Source organism: Mobula hypostoma, chromosome 2 (assembly GCF_963921235.1).
Source record: "Mobula hypostoma chromosome 2, sMobHyp1.1, whole genome shotgun sequence".
Taxonomy (NCBI): Eukaryota; Metazoa; Chordata; class Chondrichthyes; order Myliobatiformes; family Myliobatidae; genus Mobula; species Mobula hypostoma.
In genome coordinates this window covers 208,461,003-208,488,203 of record NC_086098.1, presented here as the reverse complement: position 1 = coordinate 208,488,203, position 27,201 = coordinate 208,461,003, and the positions used below count along the sequence as shown (strand labels likewise).

The 27,201-nt window shown below is 40.9% G+C and overlaps 1 protein-coding gene across 1 annotated transcript; it reads right to left on the bottom strand.

The window, feature by feature from the left end:
- Positions 1-4,697: 4,697 nt before the first annotated feature.
- rnf114 (ring finger protein 114) lies at positions 4,698-19,384 on the bottom strand. Its single transcript, XM_063069579.1, has 7 exons — positions 19,374-19,384; positions 17,564-17,746; positions 14,842-14,992; positions 11,839-11,945; positions 10,768-10,879; positions 6,197-6,304; positions 4,698-5,120 (listed from the first exon to the last, which is right to left on the bottom strand). Exons 1-7 carry the CDS (start codon positions 19,382-19,384, stop codon positions 5,043-5,045), a joined length of 750 nt encoding a protein of 249 aa, XP_062925649.1. The 3' UTR covers positions 4,698-5,042.
- Positions 19,385-27,201: the final 7,817 nt, after the last annotated feature.

The following is a 27,201-nucleotide window of genomic DNA, read 5'->3' as shown; positions in this document are numbered from 1 at the left end:
TTATCTTTCAAGAATTAATAGATTCTGCCATGATTCTGGGATTGAAAGGCTTATCATATGAGGAGCATTTGATGGCTCTGGGCCTGTACTCACTGGAATTCACAAGAATGAGGGTCATCTCACTGAAATTTATCAATTGTTGTAAGGACTTGAAAGGGTAGATGTGGAGAGGATATTTCCTATGTTTGGGGAGTCTAAGACCAGAGTACAGAACCTCAGAATAAAGGATGTCCATTTAAAATAGAGACGAGGAGGAATTTCTTTATCGGGGGGGGGGGTGAATCTGTGGAATTTGTTGCCATAGATGGCTGTGGAGGCCAGTTGGTTATATTTAAGGCAGAGGAGAATAAGTTCTTAATTATTCCAGACATGAAGGGATACGGGAAGAAGGCAGAAGTTTGGGGCCGAGAGGGAAACGGATTAGCCATGATGAAATGGTGGAGCAGACATGATGGGCTAAATGGCCTAATTCTGCTCCAATATCTTATAATTGAAGTTGAAATATTTCAGATTTATTTATAAAGTCAAAACTTCATTATATTTACAGTTGAAGTCAAAATATAAATATAAAATCCATTGTATTGTTAAGTATTTGTGTGGGGTACACATAAAGTTATGGGAGACCAAAACTGGTTGATGAGATCATATTAAGAATATTTCATTGGAGTTTAGACGGGCTGTTTTTTCAGGAAAGGTTAAACAGGCTCACAACCTACTCACTGAAATTTTGAATACTGAGAGGTGAACTTTAATGAACATGTTACATATAAAAGCAGACAAAGTAAAAGCTTTGAGGATCTTTCCTCCAATAGGAGAGTCCAGAACTATAGGTGAATGGTCTTAGCATATGGGCTATCCAATTAAGATGAGGAAGAATTCCTGCATTCAGAGATTTATTTGGACATCTTTGCCACAGGGAACTGTGGAGGAACAGTCAAAACCTATCAGATTCTTCCTTCTCCAGTCCTTGACCTTTTCCACCCAGCTGGCTTCACTCATCACCTCTCAGCTAGCACCTGTTTCCACTCTCCCACCTTTTTATTTTGGTATCAACCCCCTTCCTTCTCAGTCCTGAAGAAGGGTCTTGACCCGAAACGTCAACTGTTTAATCTTTTCTATAGATACTGCCGGACCTACTCAGTTCCTCCAGCATTTTGTGTGATTTGCTTTGGATTTCCAGCATCTGCAGACTTTCTTGTCTTTGTGATTACCCTTCCAGGAAGGGAGAACATTCAAGATTTAAGATCTATGATTGTTTAATGTCATTTCTTGCACACAAGTGTAAGGAGACTGAAATAATTGTTACTACAGATCTGATCTACACAAAAAAAACCACAAAAGCACACATTAATTATAATAAAAATACATAATAAATATAAATAAAAACAGCTTATATACATAGATTGATTGTATGTCCATAAAGTGACACCAGGAAGTACATAAGGTGACAAATGGGAAATAATAAGTCAGTAGTTGAACTAGTAGGATTAGGTGTTGATCAGTCTTACTGCTTGGGGAGAGTAACTATTTTTGAGCCTGGTGGTCCTGGCAAGGATGCTACATAGTCTCCTCACTGATAGGAGTCAAACAAACAGTACATGAGCAGAGTGGATAGGATCCTTTGTGCTGTAACTGGCCCTTTTCTGGCACCTTTCTGTATATTTGTCCTCGATGGCGGGTAAGCTGGTGCTGGTGATGTGTTGTGCAGTCTTGACTACCCGTTGTAGAGCCTCCCTGTCTGCCGCAGTGCAGTTTCCGTACCAGGCAGTGATGCAGCTTGTTAGGATGCTCTCCACTGTGCACCTGTAGAATGAGTATACATGAATATAGATGTGCAAAGTCCAGTTCTCTTCAGCCTTCTCAGAAAGCTGAGGCATGGTGAGCTTTCCTGATTGTGTATAGTGTGTTCTGGGACTGAGAGGTCGTGTGTGATGTGCACTCACAGGAGTTTTCATTGCTGAGCCGCCAATGAACAAGGGGGTGAGTGGTGTGAGTTCTCCTCAAGTTGATAAACATTTCCTTTGTTGACATTGAGGAAGAGGTTCTTTTGCCTGGCACTAGGCCTCAAGCTCTTCCACCTCCTCTCTGTAGGCCATGTACAGCAGTGGGCTCGGCACACAGCCCTGGGGGCACCCGTGTTGAGGATGATGGGGAGAGAGGAGCAGTTGTGCATCCCGACTATCTGAGGTCTGTTGGTAAGGAAGTCCAACACCCAGATGCACGGAGATGTTTTTAGACCGAAGAGTAGGAGTAGGTGTCCAGAAACAGCGTTCTGACATATGTCCTTTTTTTCTAGGCGTGTCAGACCAGCTGCATCTGCTGTAGAGTGATTCTAACAGTAAACATATTGATGAATGTCCAGTGTGGAATGAATGGAGATTTTGATGCGTGCCATTAGCAGCTATTTCAAGCACTTTATCATGATTGCCATAAGTGCCACTGGGCGATAGTTCAGAAGTGTGGAGTTCTTTGCTATGGGGATGATGGTGGCTGATTTGAAGCATGTGGGGACAGCTGCCTAGATGAATGAAGTGTTGAAGATGCCCATGAAACAGTCAGGTTGCTTGTGTGCACGTTCCCTGAGTACTCGGCCTGGGATGTTGTCTCTCCCAGCCACCTTAAGGGTGTTGGCTCTTTGCAGAGTCCTTCTCACGTCTGCTGCTTTTAAGGTAGTGGCTGCTCCTCTAGGAAGGGGTTATAGTTTTTGCGGCCAGCATTGTGTTGTGTGCCTTGAAGCACACATAAAAGTTGTTTAGGGCGTCAGGGAGGGAGGCATCACTGGTACAGTCGATGCTGCTTCGCCTTGTGTAGTCTGTAATTCCCTTGATGCCCGGCCACATACGCTGGAGAGCATTCATATTTTGTTTTGTGCAGAGGCTTTCTTTGCCCTCTTGATGCCTAAGTTAAGTTGGGCCGTGAGATGAATGTTCTTGAAGTACCAACGTTGTCTACACGCTTACTGATGCAGCTGATGACAGATGAAGCTTATTCCTTGAGCTCTGTGCCTAATCTGTTTGTAGTACCTCCTTGAACATCTGCCAGTTGGTCTGTTCAACAGTCCTGAAGCATAGAGATTGCTTCATTAAGCCAAATAGTGATGGTGCTCTTGACTGGTTTACCCGTTTTCAGCAGCAGTTGGTATGCTGGGATTAACATTACCAACATCTGGCCAGGGATGAGGGTGTGGGGTGACTTCGATGAGTACCACGTCTGTTTGTGTAATCATGGTCCGGTCTGTTTATTCCCCTTGTGGCAATCACGAGGTATTGGTGGAGTCTGGGTAAAATGTCCGGCTTGGTGCCACAGTAGCACAGCTAGTGATTAGTGTGACAGTATTCCAGAGTTCCGAGTTCAACTATGACACCGTTCTATAAGGAGTCTCTGTACGTCCTCTCCAAGTTATGTGTGGGTTTTCCCTGGGTGCTCCAGTTTCCTCCCACAGTCCAAAGGCAGATCAGGCATGTTAGTGATTCATTGTAAATAGTGCTGTGATTAGGTTAGGGTTAATCGGGGTTGTGGGGTTGCTGGGGTGGTGTAGCTTGAGGGGCCTACTCTGTGCTGTATCCCTAAATAAATTTTAAAAAGGTTAACTTGATTTAAGTCTCCTGCAAATATGAAGAGACCATCCCAAAGCTGGTTTTGTAGAGGCCCCAGTAGCTCTTCCAGTGCGTCTTTGACATTTGCACCCGGGTGGCGGGGGGGGGGGGGGAAGAGATGCAGACAGTGGTGCTGAACACAACAGTATCTCCATGAAGTGGAGATAACCAAAGGCTACTCATCAATTTAGTGATGCATAGCTGGAGTCACAGTCTGAGCTCAAAATCACTTACATCCAGCTCCCTCTGCTGTGCTGTTTAGGGCAATTACATTCAGTTTAAAACTTGGGTTCTGGAAGGAATGACGTTTCTGAGGAAATCCTCCTCAGTCGGCATTGGTGGAAGAACTATTTTCTAAGATCCAGTCAGGGTTGTTAGACCCGTGCTGAACCCCTGAACTCGGAGGTTTCAAGATAATTATGGAGAATTGGTCCTCTGGTTGAGATCTTAAGTTGGAATAAGACCAATCTTGATAGCATCAGATCTGGCAGGCATGGATTGGGATAGGTTGTTTACCAGCAAAGAGATGCTTGCTTAAATGGGAAGCTTTCAAAAGAGAAACACTGAGAGTACATTATCTGTATATTCTTGTTTGAATGAAAGGCAAAGCTAACAGGTTTAAGGAACCTTAGTTATTAAGGGATATTGAGGCCCTGGTAATAACATCTGTGGGTCTCATCTGCCACCACAAAACCAAATGGAAGTAAATCACGTTTACTTGAGGAGACCACTGAAAGAGAGTATTTGAGAAAATCAATGTAAATAAATTTATGTGAAAAATCAGCTTATCACTTGAGGAAATGGAGAATAAAAGATTAGACTCAGATGTGCATAAATAGGAGAAAGTTTGAACAGTGCATAAGTTCTGGCATGGTTTGGCTGTGGGACTGGAAGTTGTCATTGTTTATTCCTATGGTAGTGTTGCATTCCTGAGGATAGAATGACAAATTTCTTTCTACTCAGATGCTGACATTGTCCCAGTGAAGATGTTTTATAAAAGTACCAATTAAGTCATGGAAGAGTGAATTTTACACATATAAATAGAAAAAAACATTAACTTATTAGTAGTAATAAAGAAGCATTAGCCAATTCAGTCCATACCTGAAATCCAACCAATATTTTATTGATCTTTTCAAAAGCTATTTCAAGCTGGGCATTAATACAAATTACAAGGCATTATAATGGGGATTTAATCAAAAGTAATTATATCCATTACCAAACATCAAAGATTAAAGTGCTGTAATAACCTTCAGATAAATATTTATTTGATATAATGGGTACCTTAGTATGTTAGATCTGCTAATATAATTCCCACCCCAACATATTTTTACGTGTAACTGAAGAATCATCAAAAGTGCACAGGAAAGATTTAATAACATATAAAACCTATAGAGCAGTACTCATTCGATGAACTTCAACTGTTAATTCATGAGAAAAATTAGTTCCCTAATATCTCATACTTCTATCTTGAAGTGATAGTTCAATGGCTTCCTGGAGCATTTCATCTTCATCCACATTATAATCCTGTAAAAAAAAAGAGTATATTATATACAATCATTTGCTTAACAACTTGGTAGCTATTGAGAGGTACAGATCGCACAGCTATTGATGAGGGCTTTGGTTCGAGAAATTCTTTGGATGAAAGGCAAGATGAAAACCAAATCTAATTTAAAAACAATTTATAAACAAGCTTGTGTTTAAATTGTGCCATTCACACAGTACCACACCCAAAGAAACTTGTGCTTAAATTGTGCCATTCACACAGGACTACACCCAAATAGTTTAAAACCAATTAAGTACCTCTCAACTGCATTTATAATTATGTAAGGAATATAGCAAACAACTAGATATCTACATCACTCACAACACGCTGGAGGAACTCAGCAGGTCGGGCAGTTCACTGAGTTCCTCCAGCGTGTTGTGAGTGTTGCTTTGATCCCAGCATCTGCGGATTATTTTCTGTTTAGATATCTACATCATTAGTTAGGCTGTTGATTAATGGACAAATTCCAGCAAAATATCAGTGTTTAACTATCTTAGTTCATTGAGAAGCCAGGCAGAATCTCTATCTAACATTTCTTTTGAAAGGTGGTATCCTAAAGTGCAGCACTGTGAAAAAGTATTACACTGTACTGAAGTGTGAGGTTTCGGAAAGATAATACTCCACACCTGCTACACTTAAGGGATCCACATGGAACTTCCTATGGGAAATTCCAGATCTCCTGCTACAGAGACACATCGGAGCATTTTTGATTAGCATAAGGATCTCAAAAAGAAAGAATCCAAGTTATGAGAAATATATCATTAGCAACCTCAAAAAGGGATCACAATTATATCCTCTGATCTCTATTACAAAGGGAAGGGCAAACACTTCCCAGCCTTCGTTCCAGCCTCAAATCTTCCATTGGAGTTTACAGCCTCTCCAAATGACCAATTTCCCAGGTGTACCCTTGGATGGCACAAGTATCACCTGAATGTAAAGGGACCCTCACAGCCAAGACATTTCACCAAGATTAGTGGCTTATAAACGTGGCTCACCGTAAGAAGGCTTTCCTTTATTATTATTTACACTAAGTTATCTGAAACTAGAAAGTACATACCACAAAAGTGTCATATGAAAATCTATGACGAATTTTCAAATGTTGTATCAAGTCTGCACTTTTGAAGTTTGGGTCACCCCACGGCATGGAAGAGCAAATAGGGCAAACCTTGGAAGAAATAAGAGCACAATAGTAGCTATACAGCAGGCAACCAGGCCCTTCAGCCCAACTCACCCATGCTAGTCTCATATACCATGTTTGGCCCATATCCCTCACAACCTTTTCCATCCATATACTTGCCAAGATATATCAAACATTATAATTGTACCCACCTTTACAACTTCCTCTAGCACCTTGTTCCGTCTACCCACCACCCTCTGGGTGAGGAAATTTCTCCTTGGGTCCTTTTTAAACTTTCCCCTTTCAACTTAACCAAAAACCAAAGACACAGGAATTGCACAGTAGTCTTTTTCAGAGATCTTTAAAGAAGTCAATTGCAAAGATGTGTGAAGAGCAAAGGATCAGTTTAAGTTCCAATACACTGAAGTTGATTAACTTCCAGCAATTTCCTGCAAAATTAGAGACATGCAAAGATAAGTATTCTGCTGGAATATTGGCAAGGATATGTTTCCTCGATAAGATCACACACAAGATCTCATATGTGTGAATAAGGCCACCCTTCATTCTTCTAACTGCAAAGAATACAGGTCCAAGCTATTTACTGTAGACTCTTTTGATAGGACAACCCTCACAGCCCAGGAATTAGCAGTGCGAATCCCTTCTGTACAGCTTCCAATGTTACCGTATCTTTTCATTTAGGCAAGAGGACTAAATATGTGCACAGTATTCCAGCTATACTACTGTAACAATACCTCTCTTATTTTTAAACTCCAACCTCTATGCAATAAAGACCAGAGTGTCATTTGGCTCAAGTACTTGTTGGACCTGTCTGCTAACTTTTTACAATTAACTTATCAGAACATTTAGATTCCTCTGTATTTCACTCACTTGTAGCTTCTCTCAATCCAGATAATAACCTGCCTTTTAATTCTTACCATAATGTATGACCTCACACTTCTATCTGTTAAACTCCATTTGTCAGTCTTTTGCTCACACACTCAAACCATACCCCAGTGCAGAATCCCAGTACATCTCTCAAAACACCCATTTTCGTATTATCTACAAATCTGGAAACATTGATTATTGTTCGTTCTTCCAGGTTTTCAACTAATGGGGCCAAGAAATTATTCTTGGGTTAATCAACTAGTTACCTAGTTGTATGTCTATTAGTAATTAAAATCCACGTCAAGAACCATTGAGAAATAGGCCATTCCGTCCTTGGAGTTTGCTATGCTATTCAATAAGATCGTGTCCATCTGCCGGCAGAAAGTTTCTCCTTCTTAATCCATTTTTAAATCCAAAAATTCTGATGCAATTCTATCAAACTTTTGCTATCCTTTTCTGCATGAAGGAAAACAACCTCAGTTACTCATATTTTCCCCCTATCTAACTAAAATTTCTAAAACCTGCCATCATTCTGGTAGGTCTCCACTAGAGACCCTCTAAGGCCTTGTCATTCTTTCAAGAGTACAACAGCAAACATTGCACACAATACTCCAGACGTATCATGACTAATCTTTTATATTAAGGTTTTTCACAATTTCCATGCTTTCTGTAACCAAAATACCCTTTAGAAATTCTCAATCCCGTGTACCTCTTAAACAGTATCTGCAATATGAGGTGCATGTGCATCCCAAATATTCCCATATTTCTTAGATCCTAGAAAATGGTATCACATAATGCTTTTCCCATTCTCCTTACTAAACTATACCACTTCACTACATTACGTTGTAGCCCAGTGTCTTAGACCTTTTGAAGGTCATTATTGCCTTAAATTAAATTCAATCCATCACCCAAATCCAGGTAAATCTGAACTATAAATGTGGGCACCAATAATAACCCTTGGAAACTTTCATCCCAACTGGAAACCTCTTCTGTTATATACTCAGCTTTGTATTTTTTCATTAATTTTTATCTGAACAGCTACTAGCTCAACATACAGTCTATGGAATTAAGGGAAACAAGTAGTGAGATCATAGAAACTGTACAGATCGAAAAGGAGGAGGTCCTTGCTGTCTTGAGGAAAATTAAAGTGGATAAATTCCCTTGGACCTGACAGGGTGTTCCCTCGGACCTTGAAAGAGACTAGTGTTGAAATTGCAGGGGCCCTGGCAGAAATATTTAAAATGTCGCTGTCTACAGGTGAGGTGCCGGAGGATTGGAGAGTGGCTCAAGTTGTTCTGTTGTTTAAAAAAGGATCGAAAAGTAATCCGGGAAATTATAGGCCAGTAAGTTTAACGTCGGTAGTAGGTAAGTTATTGGAGGGAGTACTAAGAGACAGAATCTACAAGCATTTGGATAGACTGGGACTTATTAGGGAGAGTCAACATGGCTTTGTGCGTGGTAGGTCATGTTTGACCAATCTATTGGAGTTTTTCGAGGAGGTTACCAGGAAAGTGGATGAAGGGAAGGCAGTGGATATTGTCTACATGGACTTCAGTAAGGCCTTTGACAAGGTCCCGCATGGGAGGTTAGTTAGGAAAATTCAGTAGCTAGGTATACATGGAGAGGTGGTAAATTGGATTAGACATTGGCTCGATGGAAGAAGCCAGAGAGTGGTGATAGAGAATTGCTTCTCTGAGTGGAGGCCTGTGACTAGTGGTGTGCCACAGGGATCAGTGCTGGGTCCATTGTTATTTGTTATCTATATCAATGATCTGGATGATAATGTGGTAAATTGGATCAGCAAGTTTGCTGATGATACAAAGATTGGAGGTGTAGTAGACAGTGAGGAAGGTTTTCAGAGCCTGCAGAGGGACTTGGACCAGCTGGAAAAATGGGCTGAAAAAATGGCAGATGGAGATTAATACTGACAAGTGTGAGGTATTGCACGTTGGAAGGACAAACCAACGTAGAACATACAGGGTTAATGGTAAGGCACTGAGGAGTGCAGTGGAACAGAGGGATCTGGGAATACAGATACAAAATTCCCTAAAAGTGGCGTCACAGGTAGATAGGGTCGTAAAGAGAGCTTTTGGTACATTGGCCTTTATTAATCAAAGTATTGAGTATAAGAGCTGGAATGTTATGATGAGGTTGTATAAGGCATTGGTGAGGCCGAATCTGGAGTATTGTGTTCAGTTTTGGTCACCAAATTACAGGAAGGATATAAATAAGGTTGAAAGAGTGCAGAGAAGGTTTACAAGGATGTTGCCGGGACTTGAGAAACTCAGTTACAGAGAAAGGTTGAATAGGTTGGGACTTTATTCCCTAGAGCATAGAAGAATGAGGGGAGATTTGATAGAGGTATATAAAATTATGATGGGTATAGATAGAGTGAATGCGAGCAGGCTTTTTCCACTGAGGCAAGGGGACAAAAAAACCAGAGGACATGGGTTTAGGGTGAGGGGAGAAAAGTTTAAAGGGAACATTAGGGGGGGCTTCTTCACACAGAGAGTGGTGGGAGTATGGAATGAGCTGCCAGACGAGGTGGTAAATGCGGGTTCTTTTTTAACATTTAAGAATAAATTGGACAGATACATGGATGGGAGGTGTATGGAGGGATATGGTCCGTGTGCAGGTCAGTGGGACTAGGCAGAAAATGGTTCGGCACAGCCAAGTAGGGCCAAAAGGCCTGTTTCTGTGCTGTAGTTTCTATGGTTTCTACATGTAGGCACTGAATTATGTATATTAACACAAAAGGCACAACTGAAATAATAATCTTGTCAACATTTAGAACGGGTGAAATACAGCATAAAATGTGTATGAAATGGATTAAATAAATAAATAAAGGCATCCGTTAGTTTTGCGAGACGATGGATCTGCACCTGGAAAGTCTTCACTCTCCAGGGAGCAGGCCTGGGCAAAAGTTGTATGGAAGACAGGCAGTTGCTCATGCCGCAAGTCTCCCCCCTCCACGACACCAATGTTGTCCAAGGGAAGGGCACTAGGGCCGATACAGCTTGGCACCGGTGTCGTCGCAGAGCACTGTGTGGTTAAGTGCCTTGCTCAAGGACACAACACGCTGCCTTAGCTGGGGATCGAACTCACGACCTTCAGATTGCTAGTTCAATGCCTTAACCACTTGGCCACATGCTCACAAATGAAATGGATTAAATTGATTCTTATGTAGCCAATGGAAAAATTATACTTTAAGAGCATGGATTTAAAAAATGCACTACAATGTTGTACTCAATTTTCAGCTGTCAAATCAAGAACAGGATAGATCTGAGCTCTAAATAATCCTGAGTGAATTGATTACAAAAAAATGTCTTACATTTACTAAATCAATTAAAATGTAACTTTTGTTTTTACAAACTGAACTCAATCATCATCAATATTTAGATAAAGACACTTAAAAATAGTTTATCATATCATGGTGACTTAGAGGGCAAATATATTGCCACCAATTACATCATACCTCAAGCTAAGGGCAGTTTTGTGTTAAATTTGAATATTATAATTAAACTATATACTCCAAAATTAAATTGTTTCTTCAAGGAAGAGCGATATTATAGCAATAAAGTATCTTGGGTCAACCCATTCGATAAGTTTTCTTTGTTAAATCTTACCCGTTTTGCATATTCTCCAGTATGGCTTGAAATACAATGTTCAACCAAGCTATCTTGGTCCAAGTTTTTTGCATTGCAGAATGGACAAGTAAATGTAAATCGATTGGGCATGCTATAAAAAAAAAGGCAAAATGTATGTAGTTATAAAAACCATATAACAAAATCCACCAGAGGAAAAGTATAGTCTTCATTTACAACCTGTACAGAATTAAATGATTTCTACTGCTGCAGTAGTTAGAGCATTAGATGCTTTTATTGTCTGAAGGGGTGGAAAATGGGTAGAGCACCTTGTGCCACTCAATAATCACAGAATAACCCCAGCTTTATATTCCTGGATGTGAATCTAAAAAAAGTGCATAGACTTGGCTCCAATGCAACCTCCGCCCAGTCTCTTATTATTATGTCACTCTCTGAATTCCAACTAATTCCAGTTCTAGTGTGTTCAATACATTAAGTGAAATTTCATATGTATTCTCAGCAGTACCATCTATATTTCAATTTAATCAGTATTTGTGTTAATAACAATGCTGTACCTCAACAGAACTTTTGACATAGCACAATGCTTATATGAGGCACAGTATAATTTTTATATATAAAAACTTTGCTTAAACTCAAGGCTATTTGCCATAAGGATAGAAGTCTTGTGATTTTCTTTTTGGCTCCTCTGTGCACCTGACACAATAATGCATGGAGATGGTCAAATATGTTCACTGGCATCCCATGCCTGCTTAAATGCAATTTCCATTCTCTTTTACCATCCCAATGGCTCACAGCTAGTGTAGACCATGTCGGAAGTGCGGTTTTTCATGACAAGCAAAATCTATTTTAATACTGAATGGATCATCTTCTTTATAACTATAAGGACTCTTGGCCTCTTTAAACAATGAAAAGACAATTGCCCAACAATCAAGCAACAAACATAAAATTCAGTCTAATAAATACTGCAGTCTATTTGCTTAAATTATCTTGAAAATATTGCCTCTGAAAAAACAAAACAGAACAAAATAAGATTATAGTTTAATAGTCGTGACTTAGAATGAAAAAGAAGCCATAATACTTGAAAATAGTCACCTAAGACTGGGATGCTGATCTTTCATGGATGCTTTCACTCCCTCCGAAATAAAGTCCTGATATTTTGGACATGATGCATTATGGGATCGCAACTTATTCATGTAAACCTGGATCAATTTGAAAACAAAAATAATAACATTAAAGAAAAAACAGTCACAGAGTTAAACTGCAAGAATGCTGGAAAAATCACCTAAGAATGTCACTACCTTCAGATTGACATATCCTGCTGCATATAATACTTTTGTACTATGTCAGTTTGCAAACCTAAATACCAAATCTACAATAAATGCAAATTTACAGTAAATTCAAGCAGTTATTGCTGGTTATACAACTACTATATTAGCTGTACTGGATATATTCTGACAATGTGCAAGGTGCTAGATGAATCAAACACACTGAAAGTATTTTTAAAATACTGCATCAAAAGACACAAATCACCTGCAATTTTCTTGAATGGGAATGAACACCAGCTCAATGGCCAAGGTAATTCAACAAATTTGCTGTTTGGCTAGAAAATATAAGTGTGGTGGCTTAAACAAAGTTATATACATTTCTTTGGACTTACAATGGTTATATTTCTCTTATATTTGCCATGATATGGATAAAAGCAGAAGTGTGGATCACAGAGTATTCTGATAATTTGGTTACGCAAACACGAGGAAATCTGCAGATGCTGGAAATTCAAGCAACACAAATAAAAAATGCTGGTGAACGCAGCAGGCCAGGCAGCATCTACAGGAAGAGGTACAATCGACGTTTCGGGCCGAGACCCTTCGTCAGGACTAACTGAAAGAAGAGATAGAAAGAGATTTTAAAGTGGGAGGGGGAGATCCGAAATGATAGGAGAAGACAGGAGGGGGAGGGATGGAGCTAAGAGCTGGAAAGTTGATTGGCAAAAGGGATACGAGGCTGGAGAAGGGACAGGATCATGAGACGGGAGGCCTAGGGAGAAAGAAAGGGGGAGGGGAGCCCAGAGGATCCCATGATCCTCTCCCTTCTCCAGCCTCGTATCCCTTTTGCCAATCAACTTTCCAGCTCTTAGCTCCATCCCTCCCCCCTCCTGTCTTCTCCTATCATTTCGGATCTCCCCCTCCCACTTTCAAATCTCTTTCTATCTCTTCTTTCAGTTAGTCCTGACGAAGGGTCTCGGCCCGAAACGTCGATTGTACCTCTTCCTATAGATGCTGCCTGGCTTGCTGCGTTCACCAGCATTTTTTATGTGTGTTGCCTGATAATTTGCTTATTTCTTTGGATCATTAATGGAACAAATTAAGCGTAGGAACTGGAGCCGTTCTTCATCATTATTTTTGAAATCAGAACTGATGCATGAGACAGTGGATGCAAAGTTGCTAACCCTTTAAAAAAGGTACTCGCCATTTAATAATCTTTAGGCTGCCAGGGCTCATTCTGAGGTTATGAAATTAATTAAAATGTGAATCAGCCTTCAGAGAAAAAAACTACACATAATTTAACTTCTGATACTTTTTGCTAGTGAACTCAATTATTGGGTGTGAGCATTCAGATACAGTCCCATTGAAACTAAATACAGAAAGATAATAGATGACTGTGCCTGCTATTAACACAGTATTAAATATGTATCTCTACCACTTAAGGCACAGTTCAGGACAGATCTATTTTGTCATTCAACCTTCTGGTTAGCCATCCTTCATTACTATCACAGACATCCCACCCTGCAAAAACTCATTTCAGGGAGGTAGCACCATCAATTTGCGGGAGACTTCCGGGAGAGGTGGGATGTCTGCAATAGAGTAGCTCCTTAGCAGCCAGCCAGCTAGTTTAAATAACGTTAGCTAAGCTAATGAACAAATGACACCTGTTAAACTCACCTCAACATGTCTTTTACAGTCTTAACCCACCATGGGCAATAGTAAAGTTACTGTTGCAAACAGCGCAGCGAGCAACACTGTCATTATTTTTGACCCCTATTAGACAGGGGTTCACTTTAGGGTAGTCTGGGGTGAAGTACGATTTATACTTTCTTTTTTTGGAACACTCTCCCATGGCGTGCTCTCGCTCACTCTCTCTCTCTCTCTCTCTCGCTTGCTTTCTCTCTTGCTCGCGCGCTCTCGCTTGCTTGCTCTCGCGCTCTCTCCCTATTTCTCTCTCTCTCTCTCCCCGTCCCCCCCTCTCTCGCTTGCTCTCGATCTCTCTCATGGTCGCTCTCGCGCTTTCTCTTTTGCTTTCTCTCTCGGGCTCTATCGCTCGCTCTCAAAAAAATTGATTTCCATGACATTGTATATAATTTGCGGGCATCAGGGAGTCACTAATAATATGCAGGAGACTCCTGGAATTTCCGGGAGATGTGGGATGTCTGCTACAAAAGAGGTATTTGGGTATCTGCAGTTTGCCCTGAGGCTTTTGGAACAGACACCGCAGTAAATATTTCAAAAGGGTTCTGCTGGTTGGGATGTGTTGCCATTATAAATACATAACTGTAAATCTACCTGACTAAAACACAAATGTTAAAGTTAAGTTGCTAATTATAGCAATTAAAACTGCAGTTAATCATTTATTTTTTATCTTTGTGCTCAAAAGGTACAAAACATTGTTCTGGGAGACTGAGATGCTCTTGGTTTTCTCTCTCTCTCTCCTCCTCTCATGTAGGTTTGTTGTGTAAATGAAGTTTTTTTAATATACATTTCCCAGTTATAGCTTCCGCGTGGCTCAGTTTTAGTGAAACACGACTCTGGTTCTTGAGGGTTTGCCAGCCCTTCTTGGATAAAATGGTTAGAGGCATCCAGACACACATGTTATGGCCTGTTATTTTTAAAAATTAATCCTGTAAAAACGAATGGTGTCATTATCTTTTAGGCCTTATGATGAGAAAACATATCCTGTACTCAAAGTGGATGACAATCATCTTGTAACCCGCTGAGGTATAATTTACTTCCAAAATATTAAATGCACAAGTCAATAAAGTGAACCAGAGTAATCAATTCATCCAGTCTCTCTGTTGAAACCATCGAAAAAGACAACACCGACCTGAGTTCCACAACCACTGCAGCTTGTAAGAGTTACTTCTAATTTCCTCTCAATTTCAATAGCTCGAGTTGCACCTTTCAGAGGAAAGCGACATACAGCACAAATCGGCTTTTTTGGCTTCTGTAGTGCAGATAGGCAATTGCTGCAAAATCTACACATAAACAAGATTGCATTTTACTTGAGTTTGAAAAGTTAATGTACAATCAGAATCAGTTATTCAATAATGGCACCAAAATGTCAATTAAAAGGATATACACGCAAGAGATTCTGCAGATTCTGGGAATTCTGAGGAACGTGCAACAAGTCAGGCACCATCTATGGAGGGAAATAAACAGCCAACATTTTGGGCCTAGACCCTTCATCAGGTCTGTGCTGATGAAGGGTCTCAGACTGAATGTCAACTGCTTAGTCCCCTTCGTAGATGTTGCCTGACTTTCTGAGTTATTCCAACATTTTGTGTATGTTGCTAGTTAAAAGTATTTTTTGAGTAACTATACAAGTAGTAAGTGAGTCACGAAATAGCATTGTAGACGATGAAAGTCAAAATTATCTTCGAAAGATTAACAATTCAAAGGAGAATGGATAGCATTAATTGTATAAATGCAAGACATGAAGAAGGCACCACTACTTTTGAGACATAATCTTAAGAACCAATAAATCAAAGGGCTCGATGGACAAACCCAGGGAAGTCAGGTTGAAATGTAGATAGAGAGGAGGGCTGGAGGGAAGAGTTCACTGGCAAAAGAGATGGAAGGAAAGGGATAGAGAGTAAGAGAGATGGCAGGATGAAGGACAAATGGTGAGGTGGGGAGGTGAAGAGAAATTTTGGTTTTCTGGAACAGGGTGCATTCTGATTTGTATAGGAGGCAGAAGATATCGACAGAAAGAAACTGGGAAATGAGAAAAAACATGTGAGGGGATATGAGAATGTCACACAGGATTTATTTATTTATTGAGATACAGCATGGTGTAGGCCTTTCCAGCCCTTCAAGGTGTGCCACTCAACAACCCTAACCTAATCATGGGACAAATTACAATGACCAATTAACCTTTCAGCCAGTATGACTTTGGACTGTGGGAGGAAACTACAGCATTCAGAGGAAACCCACGCAGTCATGGGGAGAACATACAAAATCGTTATAGACAACAGCAGGAATTGAACCCGGATAGCTAGTACTGTAAAGCTTTATTCCAGCCACTATGCTACCATACTGTTTTCTGTAAGTTTCACCTTTAAACCTGCATTGGTCTGGTGTATGTGAGCCCCTACCCCAATGATAACACGATTTGTTCTATTTAGGCATTGCAATTTTGCTCATGCCCATTTTCATTCCTGACTGCAAATACATGGATACCGAAACAGATAATGTTCTACTCCCACCTCCACCTACTGTAAAAAGTAGGGTGTGTCGCCTCAGTAGAATGCCCCATGATGATTTCTTATACCTGTTTAAATACCTCCAGAGACTGGAGGCTCAGTGGGGTCAATCCACATCTAGCCCAGATAGTGTGGACAGGTTGGTGGATCTAACATTATTCCACCTGTTCCTGTCATTACCAATTTTGTTTCAATAGCAGAAAGTGACATAGAATATAGAACAGTACAGCACAGGAATAGGCCATTCAGCCCACAATGTTTTGCCAAACCAGCTAAAAAGCAAATCAAAAGCACCCAAACACTAATCCCTCCATCTGCATATCCAAACATCTCTTAAAAGCCTCTAGTATATTTGCCTCTCCCACCACACCAGGTATGGTTGACCCCTGGAAATAACCCCCCCCCCACATTCAATCTATGCTCTCTGGTATTAGACATTTCAACCCTGCGAAACAGGGTTATCCACCCTACCTATGCCTCTCATAATCTTGCAAACCTCTATCAGAGATCTCCCATCACAAACAAGAGAAAATCTGCAGATGCTGGAAATCCGGGCCACACACACAAAATGCTGGAGGAACTCCAGCAGGTCAGGGAGTGTCTATGGAAAAGAGTACCGTCGACGTTTCAGGCCGAAACCCTTCGGCAGGCCTGCTGGGTTCCTCCAGCATTTTATATGTGCTGCTCAGAGATCTCCACCTCAGACTCCCGAGTCCCGACGCTCCAGAGAAAACCACCCAACAGCCTCTCGTGATAGCTCAGAAAGTGAAAGTAAAATAGATATACACAAATTTTCCAAGGAACAATCCAGAACTGATCCAAAAATAAAATGTCGAAAAATCAAGTCCTACTTATAGCCTTATATGCAAAATACAGCCACTAAAATGAGTCACCAGCTTTCAGGATGTTGCGTGGTAAAATGAAAATGCGATTGAAGTATTCCATAGTTTCAAATGCGTCGAAACCAAAATCAACTAGATCATTGATCCGGCTGCAGCGAATTTTAAATATTTAGTATACCCGTAACTAAATGATGTTTCTGTAAGAAGAAGAAGAAATAATATTGTCTTAGGATTTACAGAGCGGAAACAGAAAAAGAGAAGAAATTCCAGTTCCCCGAATCCTTTGTAAACCTAATAGATCATAAAACGATACTGACATATTAGCGCACTCACTGCAACATACTGAATGTTATATTTTAGCTTTAAAGATCCACTGAAGAAAGCAGACTGTCGTTAATTTTCTCCCACAGATAAATATATTTCGGCAAGTTTAAAGGAACCTCCAAGCTGGCTACCAATCAAGACGTGTTTAAGAGAAAAAAAACATAAAATTGTTACTTACATATGGTTACATTCAATTCGCATTGGATTTTCAAAAATTTCTAAGCAAACGGGGCAGGTTAAAGCTTCTTTGTCATCCCCTCCTGTTTCATTAGGACGTGATGCGTCCTCTTCAAAATTCATCGCCATTTCTACTGCGGTCTGTTTCCGCAAATGGCAGACGTCAACTGGAGGCGGAGCGGGTCTTCAACACATGAGATAAAGTAGCAAAACCGTGCAGTTGTAATCGGCCAAGCTACGGGGACAATATCGATTACAAATGATCAGGAGTTATTTCATATGATCGTATATGATGAATGAGAGCAAACACCTCCTGTATGCATTCAACCTCTTTTTGCAAGGGAACGTTCCAGCTTCGGGAGTCCATGATTGTAACAAACATACTTAGATGTCACCCTAAATAACTCAGTCCTATTTTAAAAGTAGCCATTGTGTTTTTAGTAACTGAATTGCCAACATGCTGTTTGCCCTGAATGAAGAGGGACTGCATTTTTTTCTTGTCCTGAACAATGACAAGAAAGCGTTAGAACATAGAACATAGAAATCTACAGCGCACTACAGGCCCTTCGGCCCACAATGTTGTGCCGAGCATGTAACCTACTCTAGAAACTGCCTAGGATTTCCCCAGCGCATAGCCCTCTATTTTTCTAAGCTCCATGTACCTATCTTAAAAGACCCCATTGTATCCACTTCCACCAGCACCAGCAGCAGTGCATTCCACACACCCACCACTCTCTTTGTGGAAAAACTGAACCCTGACATCCCCTGGTACCTACTTCCAAGCACCTTAAAACTGTGTCCTCTTGTGTTAGCCATTTCAGCTCTGGGAAAAAGCCCCTGACTATCCACATGATCAATGACCCTCATCATCTTATACACCTCTATCAGATCACCTCTCATCCTCCGTCACTCCAAGGAGAAAAGGCCGAGTTCACTCAATCTGTTCTCACAAGGTACGCTCCCCAATCCAGTCAACATCCTTGTAGAGCCCCTCTGCACCCTTTCTATAGTATCCATATCCTTCCTGTAGTGAGATGACCAGAAGTGAACACTCCAAGTGGGGTCTGACCAAGGTCTTATAAAGCTGTAACATGAACTCAATCCCATGGTTGATGAATGTTAACACACCATACACTTTCTTAACACTGTCAACCTGTGCCACAGCTTCGAGTGTCCTTTGGACATGGACCCCAAGATCTCTCACGTCCTCCACACTGCCAAGAGTCTTACCATTAATATTATATTTTGTCTTCAAAATGAACCACTGCACACTTGTCTGGATTGAAGTCCATCTGCCACTTCTCAGCCCAGTTCTGCATCCTATCAATGTCCTGGACAACCCTCCAGGCTATCCACAACACCCCAACTTTTGTGTCATCAGTAAAATTACTAACCCACCCTTCTACTTCCTCATCCAGGTCATTTATAAAAATCACAAAGGGGAGGCGTCCCAGAAAATATCCTTGTGGAACGCCACTGGTCACCACCTCCATGCAGAATACAAAGCATCTACAATCACTCTTTGCCTTCTGTGGGCAAGCCAATTCTGGATCCACAAAGCAAGGTCTCCTTGGATCCCATGCCTCTTACTTTCTGAATGAGCCTTGCACGGGGAACCTTATCAAATGCCTGAGTGACGAACATTGCTTTTAAGTAAGGTAAAAAAAACCTAAAAAATAAAATAAAAACTGCAAAATAAAATCAGAAAATCTCTGTACTGTATTGTGTTAATTTTCAACCTGGTGGCAATTTCGTAAATTGTGACAAAAAAAGTGCACATTTTACAGATGGTGGCCTTTTGAGGTACGTACGTCACTGACATATTGTAGATCACACGTTAATTTCAGTCTCTTTTCCTGTCCGCAGGTGTACAATGAACCAACTTTTGTCTGTTTTATTATTAAATGTAAGTTTCCCTGTTTCTCACTCTTATGCTGCCGTTTGCATGGTAACGAGGTCAGCCAATGGCATCTTCAGAGCAACAATGTCATTTGAATTATTCAAAAAATGCATTTCATTTGCAATTACTGGGTATTCTATTTTTGGATCGTCTTGGGGGAAAAGCAATTTTGATGTTGTTAAGCTGGTTAATCACGTGGAAGAATGATCAGACAGAAAAACGCAAAGCACTATTTTTATCCAATATCTGAAGCAAATTTCACAGTGAAAAACAGGGTTGAAATTTAAGATTATGATAGAAACTAAAATATACTACATTTAAAATATAATGGATTTAAAAATGGAAAATATTTTGTTTTGAATTGGCGATTAGGAAGTTTTCCATGGGTAGTGAAGTCTAAAGCTAGAGGCTGTGGGATTAGACTGAGAGGGGAATAATAGTTTAAGGAAACCTGGGGGGCAATTTTTTTGCAAAGGGTGATAAAATAAGCTGTCAGAAAAGCAGTGTTTAAAGACTGTTTGGACAAGTACATGGATAGGAGAGAAAAACAGGGATATAGGCCAATTGCTGGAAAATAGTTTTAGCATAGGTAGGCATGGATGAGTTAGGCCACAGGTGCTGTTTGGCTGCATGTACTCTGATTACTTCAGTAGTGCAGCTACCACGCGCCTTTTGGAAAATACTGAATCAGTAATAACAACTTTGGGATATTGTGGTTAACTGATGAGAATCCTGAATTCAATATCAGGGTGCAAAGGCAGTGAACACCCATAATACACCGTAATTGTGGCAGAAAAATATGTCCATTCATTCTACGTTTTAAATTGTATAAATAAGGTTGCAAGCAATAATGTGTAAAAGTTGTGAGAAAATGTCAGATGGTAAAATCTAGGAAAACATCAGGATGATTCATCAATATATAATGAGAAAGACAATAATAAAATAATAGTATCCATCAGGGACTGAAGCAGTGGCTTGAATGTGAAGGTGGAAGACGTATCAATGTAGTATCTTATAATTTCTGGTGTGGCACTTATCTTCATAGAAGAGGACTATGATATGGATATTTGCATTAAGAATGAACAATGCAAAAATGGATATTACAGAAGAAGAGATAGACGGTGAGGAGATAACAGATTTTAACACTTGAAGATTGTCATGAAAATAGGAAGCCTCACAGAGGGTGGGAACAACAAAACCCCTCTTTGTTTTTCCATGCACTGAGGGAAGCAATTAAGGCAAACATCACGAGGTTATTCATCATCAGTATGTTTAGACAGCAAGACAGCACTTGAGGGAATTGCTTTGTCCATAAACAATGGAGAATATACTCCTGCTGTAATCGCTGGGGATGGATGTGAAGGAGGAAGTCCAAGGGGTAAAGAACAAGCAAGCCCAAACCTCAAAGTTCAAAGTAAATGTATTATGTAAGTACGTACGTATATTTCACCATATATTAACTTGAGATTCATTTTCTTTCAGACATTCACAGTAGAAGAGAGAAATGTAATGAAAGAAATACACACAAGCACTGACAAACAATGTGAAAAAGGAGGCAAACTGTGCAAGTAAAACAAATAAATAATACTGAGAACTGAGTTGTAGAGTCCTTGAACGTGAGTCCATAGGTTGCGGAACCTGTTTAGAGTAAAAGTATCCTCGCTGGTTCAGGGCCTTGATAGTTGAAGGGTAATAACTGTTCCTGAACCCGATGGTGTGGGACCTAAGGCTCCTGTCTCTTTGCATCAGAGTCCACCAAGATTATTTACAGATGAGTGAGCATTCCGTCTGAAAGATTCACAGAGCTCCCAGTGTGGTCTGCAAATTAAGGAAGAGGATGGCTTAAGCTTAATGTCCTAATATGTGCACGGAGTTGGACATACTGAGGTTCTGCAAATCCTTCTATAATAGTCTGTGCAATGGGAAGGTGCAGACAGCATAACCTCCTGGAATGTCCTGAGCTCTGTCTGGGAGGTTTGAAGTGAAAACAAGCAGGAGAGTCTGGATCAGCCTTCAGTCCTAGAGCACTTACAAGTTTTATCTGTTACATTGATAAGAATAAAATTCCTGGAAACAACAGATCTTCAGATAGAATGGGCCCTAAATTGCTACAATTTAGAGTGCTTGTGCTTCTATCTAGCAGCAAATCAGCATTAATGACAAAGAACATTATCACTTTCACCTATAAGCAGAAGGTGGAAAGGAGATCAAAAATTGGTGACCACCTCACTGTTGAATGTGGATTACATGATACTATTCAAGTTACTGCCAATCAAGCCAAGTCTGCCTTGAGGTAGGAGGTGCACCAGAACAGACATTTGCTATACCTAGCAATAAAATCTGATGGTCCTATGCTACCATGGGATCTGGTCACCTTCGAAGATGTGGATGAAGGGTAGACACCTGCCTGGTCAGCTTGAACTGGGAGAAAGCCACTTAACAGACACGCAAGAGACATTGTCTTCAAGATGGGCTTCGGGGAGAGAATCTAAACATGGAATCGTGTAAGGCTGCAACACTGTACCCTAACTTGCCTGGGTGTTGCACTGTGCTTTTTGCCAAATCCATCAGTAAAGGCACCCACAAAAGAGGTGCGACAATCCCAACATTCAATTCAAACTCACCATCTACGTTGGTAAATTGCCGCCTTCTGCTCGTTCTGCAGATTGATCGGTATCTGCCACCATTTTGAGCAGACCTCAGGGGCCACAGTCAATTGAAGCACAAGCTGGGACATAACCTTTGGAAGCTGGTCCCACAGATTGACTGTTCCCATCACCATCAGTCAGATCATCAACTGCTGGAAGGTGCTGAGAAATTTGGATTCAAGGAATGAGGGCTTGCAGTGAGAATTGTTTAGAGCCAAGGTGAAGCAGAAGTTGGGAATCTAAGAACAGTGTTCCATCTCAAAGACAGTCTTCAGCTATGAAATTCTCATAGTATTACTGCTTACAGCACACATGTGGATCACTCCATGCTCCTGTACTGCTGCAATCATGTGAATTATTTTCCATTTCATCTGGAAATCCAAAATGGATGTCATCTGTCAGTAGGTGGCACACAGATCTCAAAATAGTGTAAAAACATAACTAAATATAGCTCTCATCCTGAAGGTCACAGTTATGTGTGGCTGCATCAAGATAGGTATGCATTCTTCAAGGGCCATTAATTGCTGAGGTTCTACTTGTCCCCAGGGTTGTGAAGTGTGAGATTGACTTCCTTCTGGTGGAATATTCTGTTCAGTTGCACTGTGCTGTACAATCTGACCCTTAAAGTTTGTGCAGATCACAAGCCAATCAGGTTGTGGTCCATATGGAATATCTTGGACACCCTGTGGTAGAAGAAGATAATGGACCTAGTGGGATAGCTGCCCAACACTATTGTCAAAATCAGTTGGTAAAATGCCTCATATATGGAACTTACAAAACTTGGTTGGTGATGACAAGAGCCTTCTCAGTCAGATCCTTCATGCAGGAGCCTCAGTCCCACCACGAACTGCCCTCAAGATGGATGTAATGTAGATAAGGCACTGTTCACCTCTTTGTGGATTGTTCATTATGGCCAAGGTTTGGAAAAGGATGCAGGGGTCTTTGTTGAGATACTTTGTTAAGGTTCGTTGGAAGCAGCTGAATAACACAAGACTCTGTGCTCTGTAGGGTGGTCCTAAAGTCCCAAAGCGAGATAAAAATCAACTCAATGAAAGACATATTTAGATCTGCCTGAAACCTTTTGGTCCTCCAGTGCAAGGTGATGTCTCCAGGTGAATGTTGTGAAAGGGCACATTCCAATGTGCAAAAGTGTTGTCAAGCGAAGCACAGAAGCTTAGTGATACTACTGAAAATGCTGAATGGAGAAAACCACACTCTCAGATCCTGCTACCGACGGACACCTTGTAAAATGTTACTCCACTCTTTAAGAAGGGAAATTATAGGCCAATTAGACTAACCTCTGTGGTTGGGAAAGTGTTGGAGTTTATTATTAAGGATGAGGTTTCGAGGTACTTGGAGACTAATTATAAAGTAAGCCAAAGTCAGCATGGTTTCTGTGAAGGGAAATCTTGCCTGACAAATCTGTTAGAGTTCTCCGAGGAAGTAACAAGCAGTGTGGACAAAGGAGAAGAAGTGGATGTCATTTACTTGGTTTGATTAGCTACCACACATGAGGCTGCTTAACAAGATGAAACCCTGTGGCATTACAGGAAAGATACCGTCATGGATAGCGGAATGGCTGACAGGCAGGAGGCAGCGAGTGGAAATAAAAGCAGCCTTTTCTGGTTGTCTGCCAGTGACCAGTGGTGCTCCTCAGGGGTCAGTATTAGAATCGCTGCTTTTCACATTGTTTGTCAATGATTTGGATAATAGAATTGAAAGTTTGTGGACAATACCAAGATAGGTGGAGGGGTAGGTAGTGCTGAGGAAGCAATGCGATTGCAGCAGGACTTAGGCAAATTGGAAGAATAGGCAAAAAAGTGGCAGATGGAATGTAGTGTTGGGAAATGTATGATAATGCATTTTGGTAACAGGAACAATAGTGCGGACTATTATCTAAATGGGGAGAAGGTTCAAACATCAGAAATGCAGAAGGACTTCTGAGTCCTCGTGCAAGACTCCCAGAAGGTCAATTTACAGGCTGAATCTGTGGTAAAGAAGGCAAATGCAATGTTCGCATTCAAGGGGAATAAAATATAATAACAAGGAGATAATGTTGAGCCTTTATAAGACACCAGTCAGTTTGCACTCAGGAGTATTGTCAACAGTTTTGGGCCCCATGTCTCAGAATGGACGTGTTGTCATTGGAGAGAGTCCAGAGAAGGTTCATGAGGAAGGGCGGCTTAACATAGGAAGAACGTTTGGCAGGTTTGGGCCTGTAATCACTGGAATTTAGAAGAATGCGGGTTTGGGGGGGGGGTGATCTTATTGAAACCTACTTAATGTTGAAAGGACTAGATAGAGTGGATGTGGAGAGGATGTTTCCTATGGTGGGGGTATCCAGAACTAGAGGCCACAACCTCAAAATTGAGGGGCAACCCTTTAGTACAGAAGTAAGGAAGAAGCTTTTTAGTCAGAGAGTAGTAAATCTGTGGAAAGCTCTGCCACAGACTGTGGTGGAGGCCAAGTCTGTGTGTATATTTAAGGCAGAAGTTGATCATTTCCTGATTGGTCAGGGCATCAAAGGATATGGTGAGAATGGAGGTGTATGGGGTTGACTGGAATCCAGGATCAGCCATGATGGAATTGTGGAGCAGACTCAATGGGCTGAATGGCCTAATTCTGCTCCTATGTTTTATGGTGTAAAAGGCAATCAAATGTTTCACTAATGCAGTGCCTAAGGAGAAAGTATTAGTGACATTGATATATTGCAAAGGAATGTATTGAATTGCTTGGTATAGTGAATGAAGATAATGACAAATATTTAATGTACATTTCATGAATAATGTATGTATTTTGGGGAAAAGATTACTTTCGATGAGTTGTTCGTCCATCATTGACGTCAATGATGACCTGGACACCATTATGATGGTGTCGAGACTAGCGCGTGATTTGGATTCAAGTGAGGGAGAGTTGCGCAGCGTCAGCCTCACTCTCTCTTCCCAATTCCCATCTGGATCCAGTGGCAAGACAGAGTCTAGATGGCTGGAGATGGGACTAGGCGCAGTGGATGACCAGGACGTCTTCTGTGTCTTGTCCTGCTCTGCACGTTCCACGACGCTTGCAGAGACCGCCTTCTTGACCATTGGACTTTCCATTGGTCTCGTCCGCTCAATCCGCCGGAGTCTGTCTTCACATGCTGGGATAGACAACTCCCTATCTCACCGAGGGTTTGAGATCCGTCGGCTACCCTCACCTGATTTAGCCGGCTTGTCGAAGCCATTGCCCGGGGTGTGGCCGCTGTCGCATGCAAACAGCTACGGGGAGTCACAGGTGAGAGCTGAGTGCCAGGTGGGGACCAAAGGTGGACTAACTGCCCTGAGAAGGACGCGACATGTTCCCCCACCAGAGGTGCTACCCCTCCCTGACACCCCATACACCCCATACATCTTTCGATGAAGATACAATAGGACAGCTTGCTTGTAAAGAAGGCACGCATTTAAGGTGAGAGGAAGTAATTTCAAAAGAGATGTGAGGGGCAAGATTTTTTTTATTACACAGAACGTGGTAGATGCTTGGAATACGCTGCCTGGAATTGTGGTAGATGCAGAAACATTGAAGAGTTTTAAGAGACACTTAGATAGACACATGAATGTGAGGAAAATGGAAGGATATGGACATTGTGTAGGCAGAAGAGATTAGTTAGCTACTAGTTTACTAATTACTAATCCTGTGCTGCACTGTTCTATGTCATGGTGACTGAAGCATCTTCATTGCTGTGTACAAATGGAGTGGCTGATTCTACAGTAAAAATAATATTTTGAGGTCTTCATCAAACCACGTTAAGATGCAAGTTATCAACTTAACAGTGACTATATGTATCACTCTTAATTCTTCTTCTTCTTGTGTTGTTTTATGGCGGTTGGCAAACCAGCTTTAAGGTGCATTACTGCCACCTGCTAGACTGGAGTGTGGATTGTTGGATAAACAGGAGAAGGGAAAAGAATTACATTCCCTATATTCTATATAATAAACCTGAGTCTTTCAGATACTTCATGATACAGATCTGTATTTCTCTTGAATTCCCACTTAAAATATCTTCTATACCCAGTTTTTTTGTTTATCTTAAGTGCTCCTATCATCTTCACTCTTTTTGATACTTCTTACATTTTATCAATACATGTTCAACTGTTTCTGGTTGATTACAGTATTCACACAACCCAGTTGGATGTTTCTCTATTTTGTATAATGTGTAATTAAGATTAGTGTGTCCAATTCTCAAACGACTGATGATCACTTCTGTCTTTCTACACCACTTGACAAACTTTTGTATGTGACTTGCCTCTGTATTTTGTACAGTTGTCTCCGTTTCACTCTCATCCCAATGCTTCTGCCATGTTTCCTCAATACGTGTTTTTATAATGCTCTTGACGTCCGCTTTGCTAAGAGGGATCTGGACCTCTATTATAGACAATTTCTGCGACTGTTTGGCTATGCTATTCACCTTTTCATTACCCTCCACTCCACAATGAGCAGGAACCCAAAGAAAGCTTACTTCTACCCCATTTTTGGTCAGTGTATGTAACTTGCATTGAATCTCCAATAAAATATCCTGTCTACTTTCTGATTTTCTTGATTTGATCGAGGTTAATGCAGATAAACTGTCTGAACAGGTTACAGCCTTTTTGATATTATTTTCTTCTATCCAAGATAATGCACTCAATACTGCCATTAATTCTGTTGTATACACTGATAAATGATTTGATGTTCTTTTCCTGATACTAGTTTTGCACTGAGGAATATAGACTGCGCGGCCAGATCTAGGGTCTTTTGATCCATCCGTAAATATTACAAGTTCATTTCTAAAATGCAATTCTACATATTCTTGTACTATCTGTTTGATTCCATAGTTAGACTTCTTTTTTAAAAGTTGTTGCAGGTTTTTATCTACTGTATGCATTGTAAAGAGCCATGGAGGAACATCAGATATTGGAGCCGTAGGGCTATATTTCCATTTCGCACTTTTAATTCTAAGGAATTCCTTGCAAACGATGTGCGCAAGTGCAGGAGGATCATTCGGACGGTCACCTCTTACGCAGGCGCGCTGAACAGTCCATGTAAATTCGGGGGGAGGGGGGGTTGCGCCGGTCT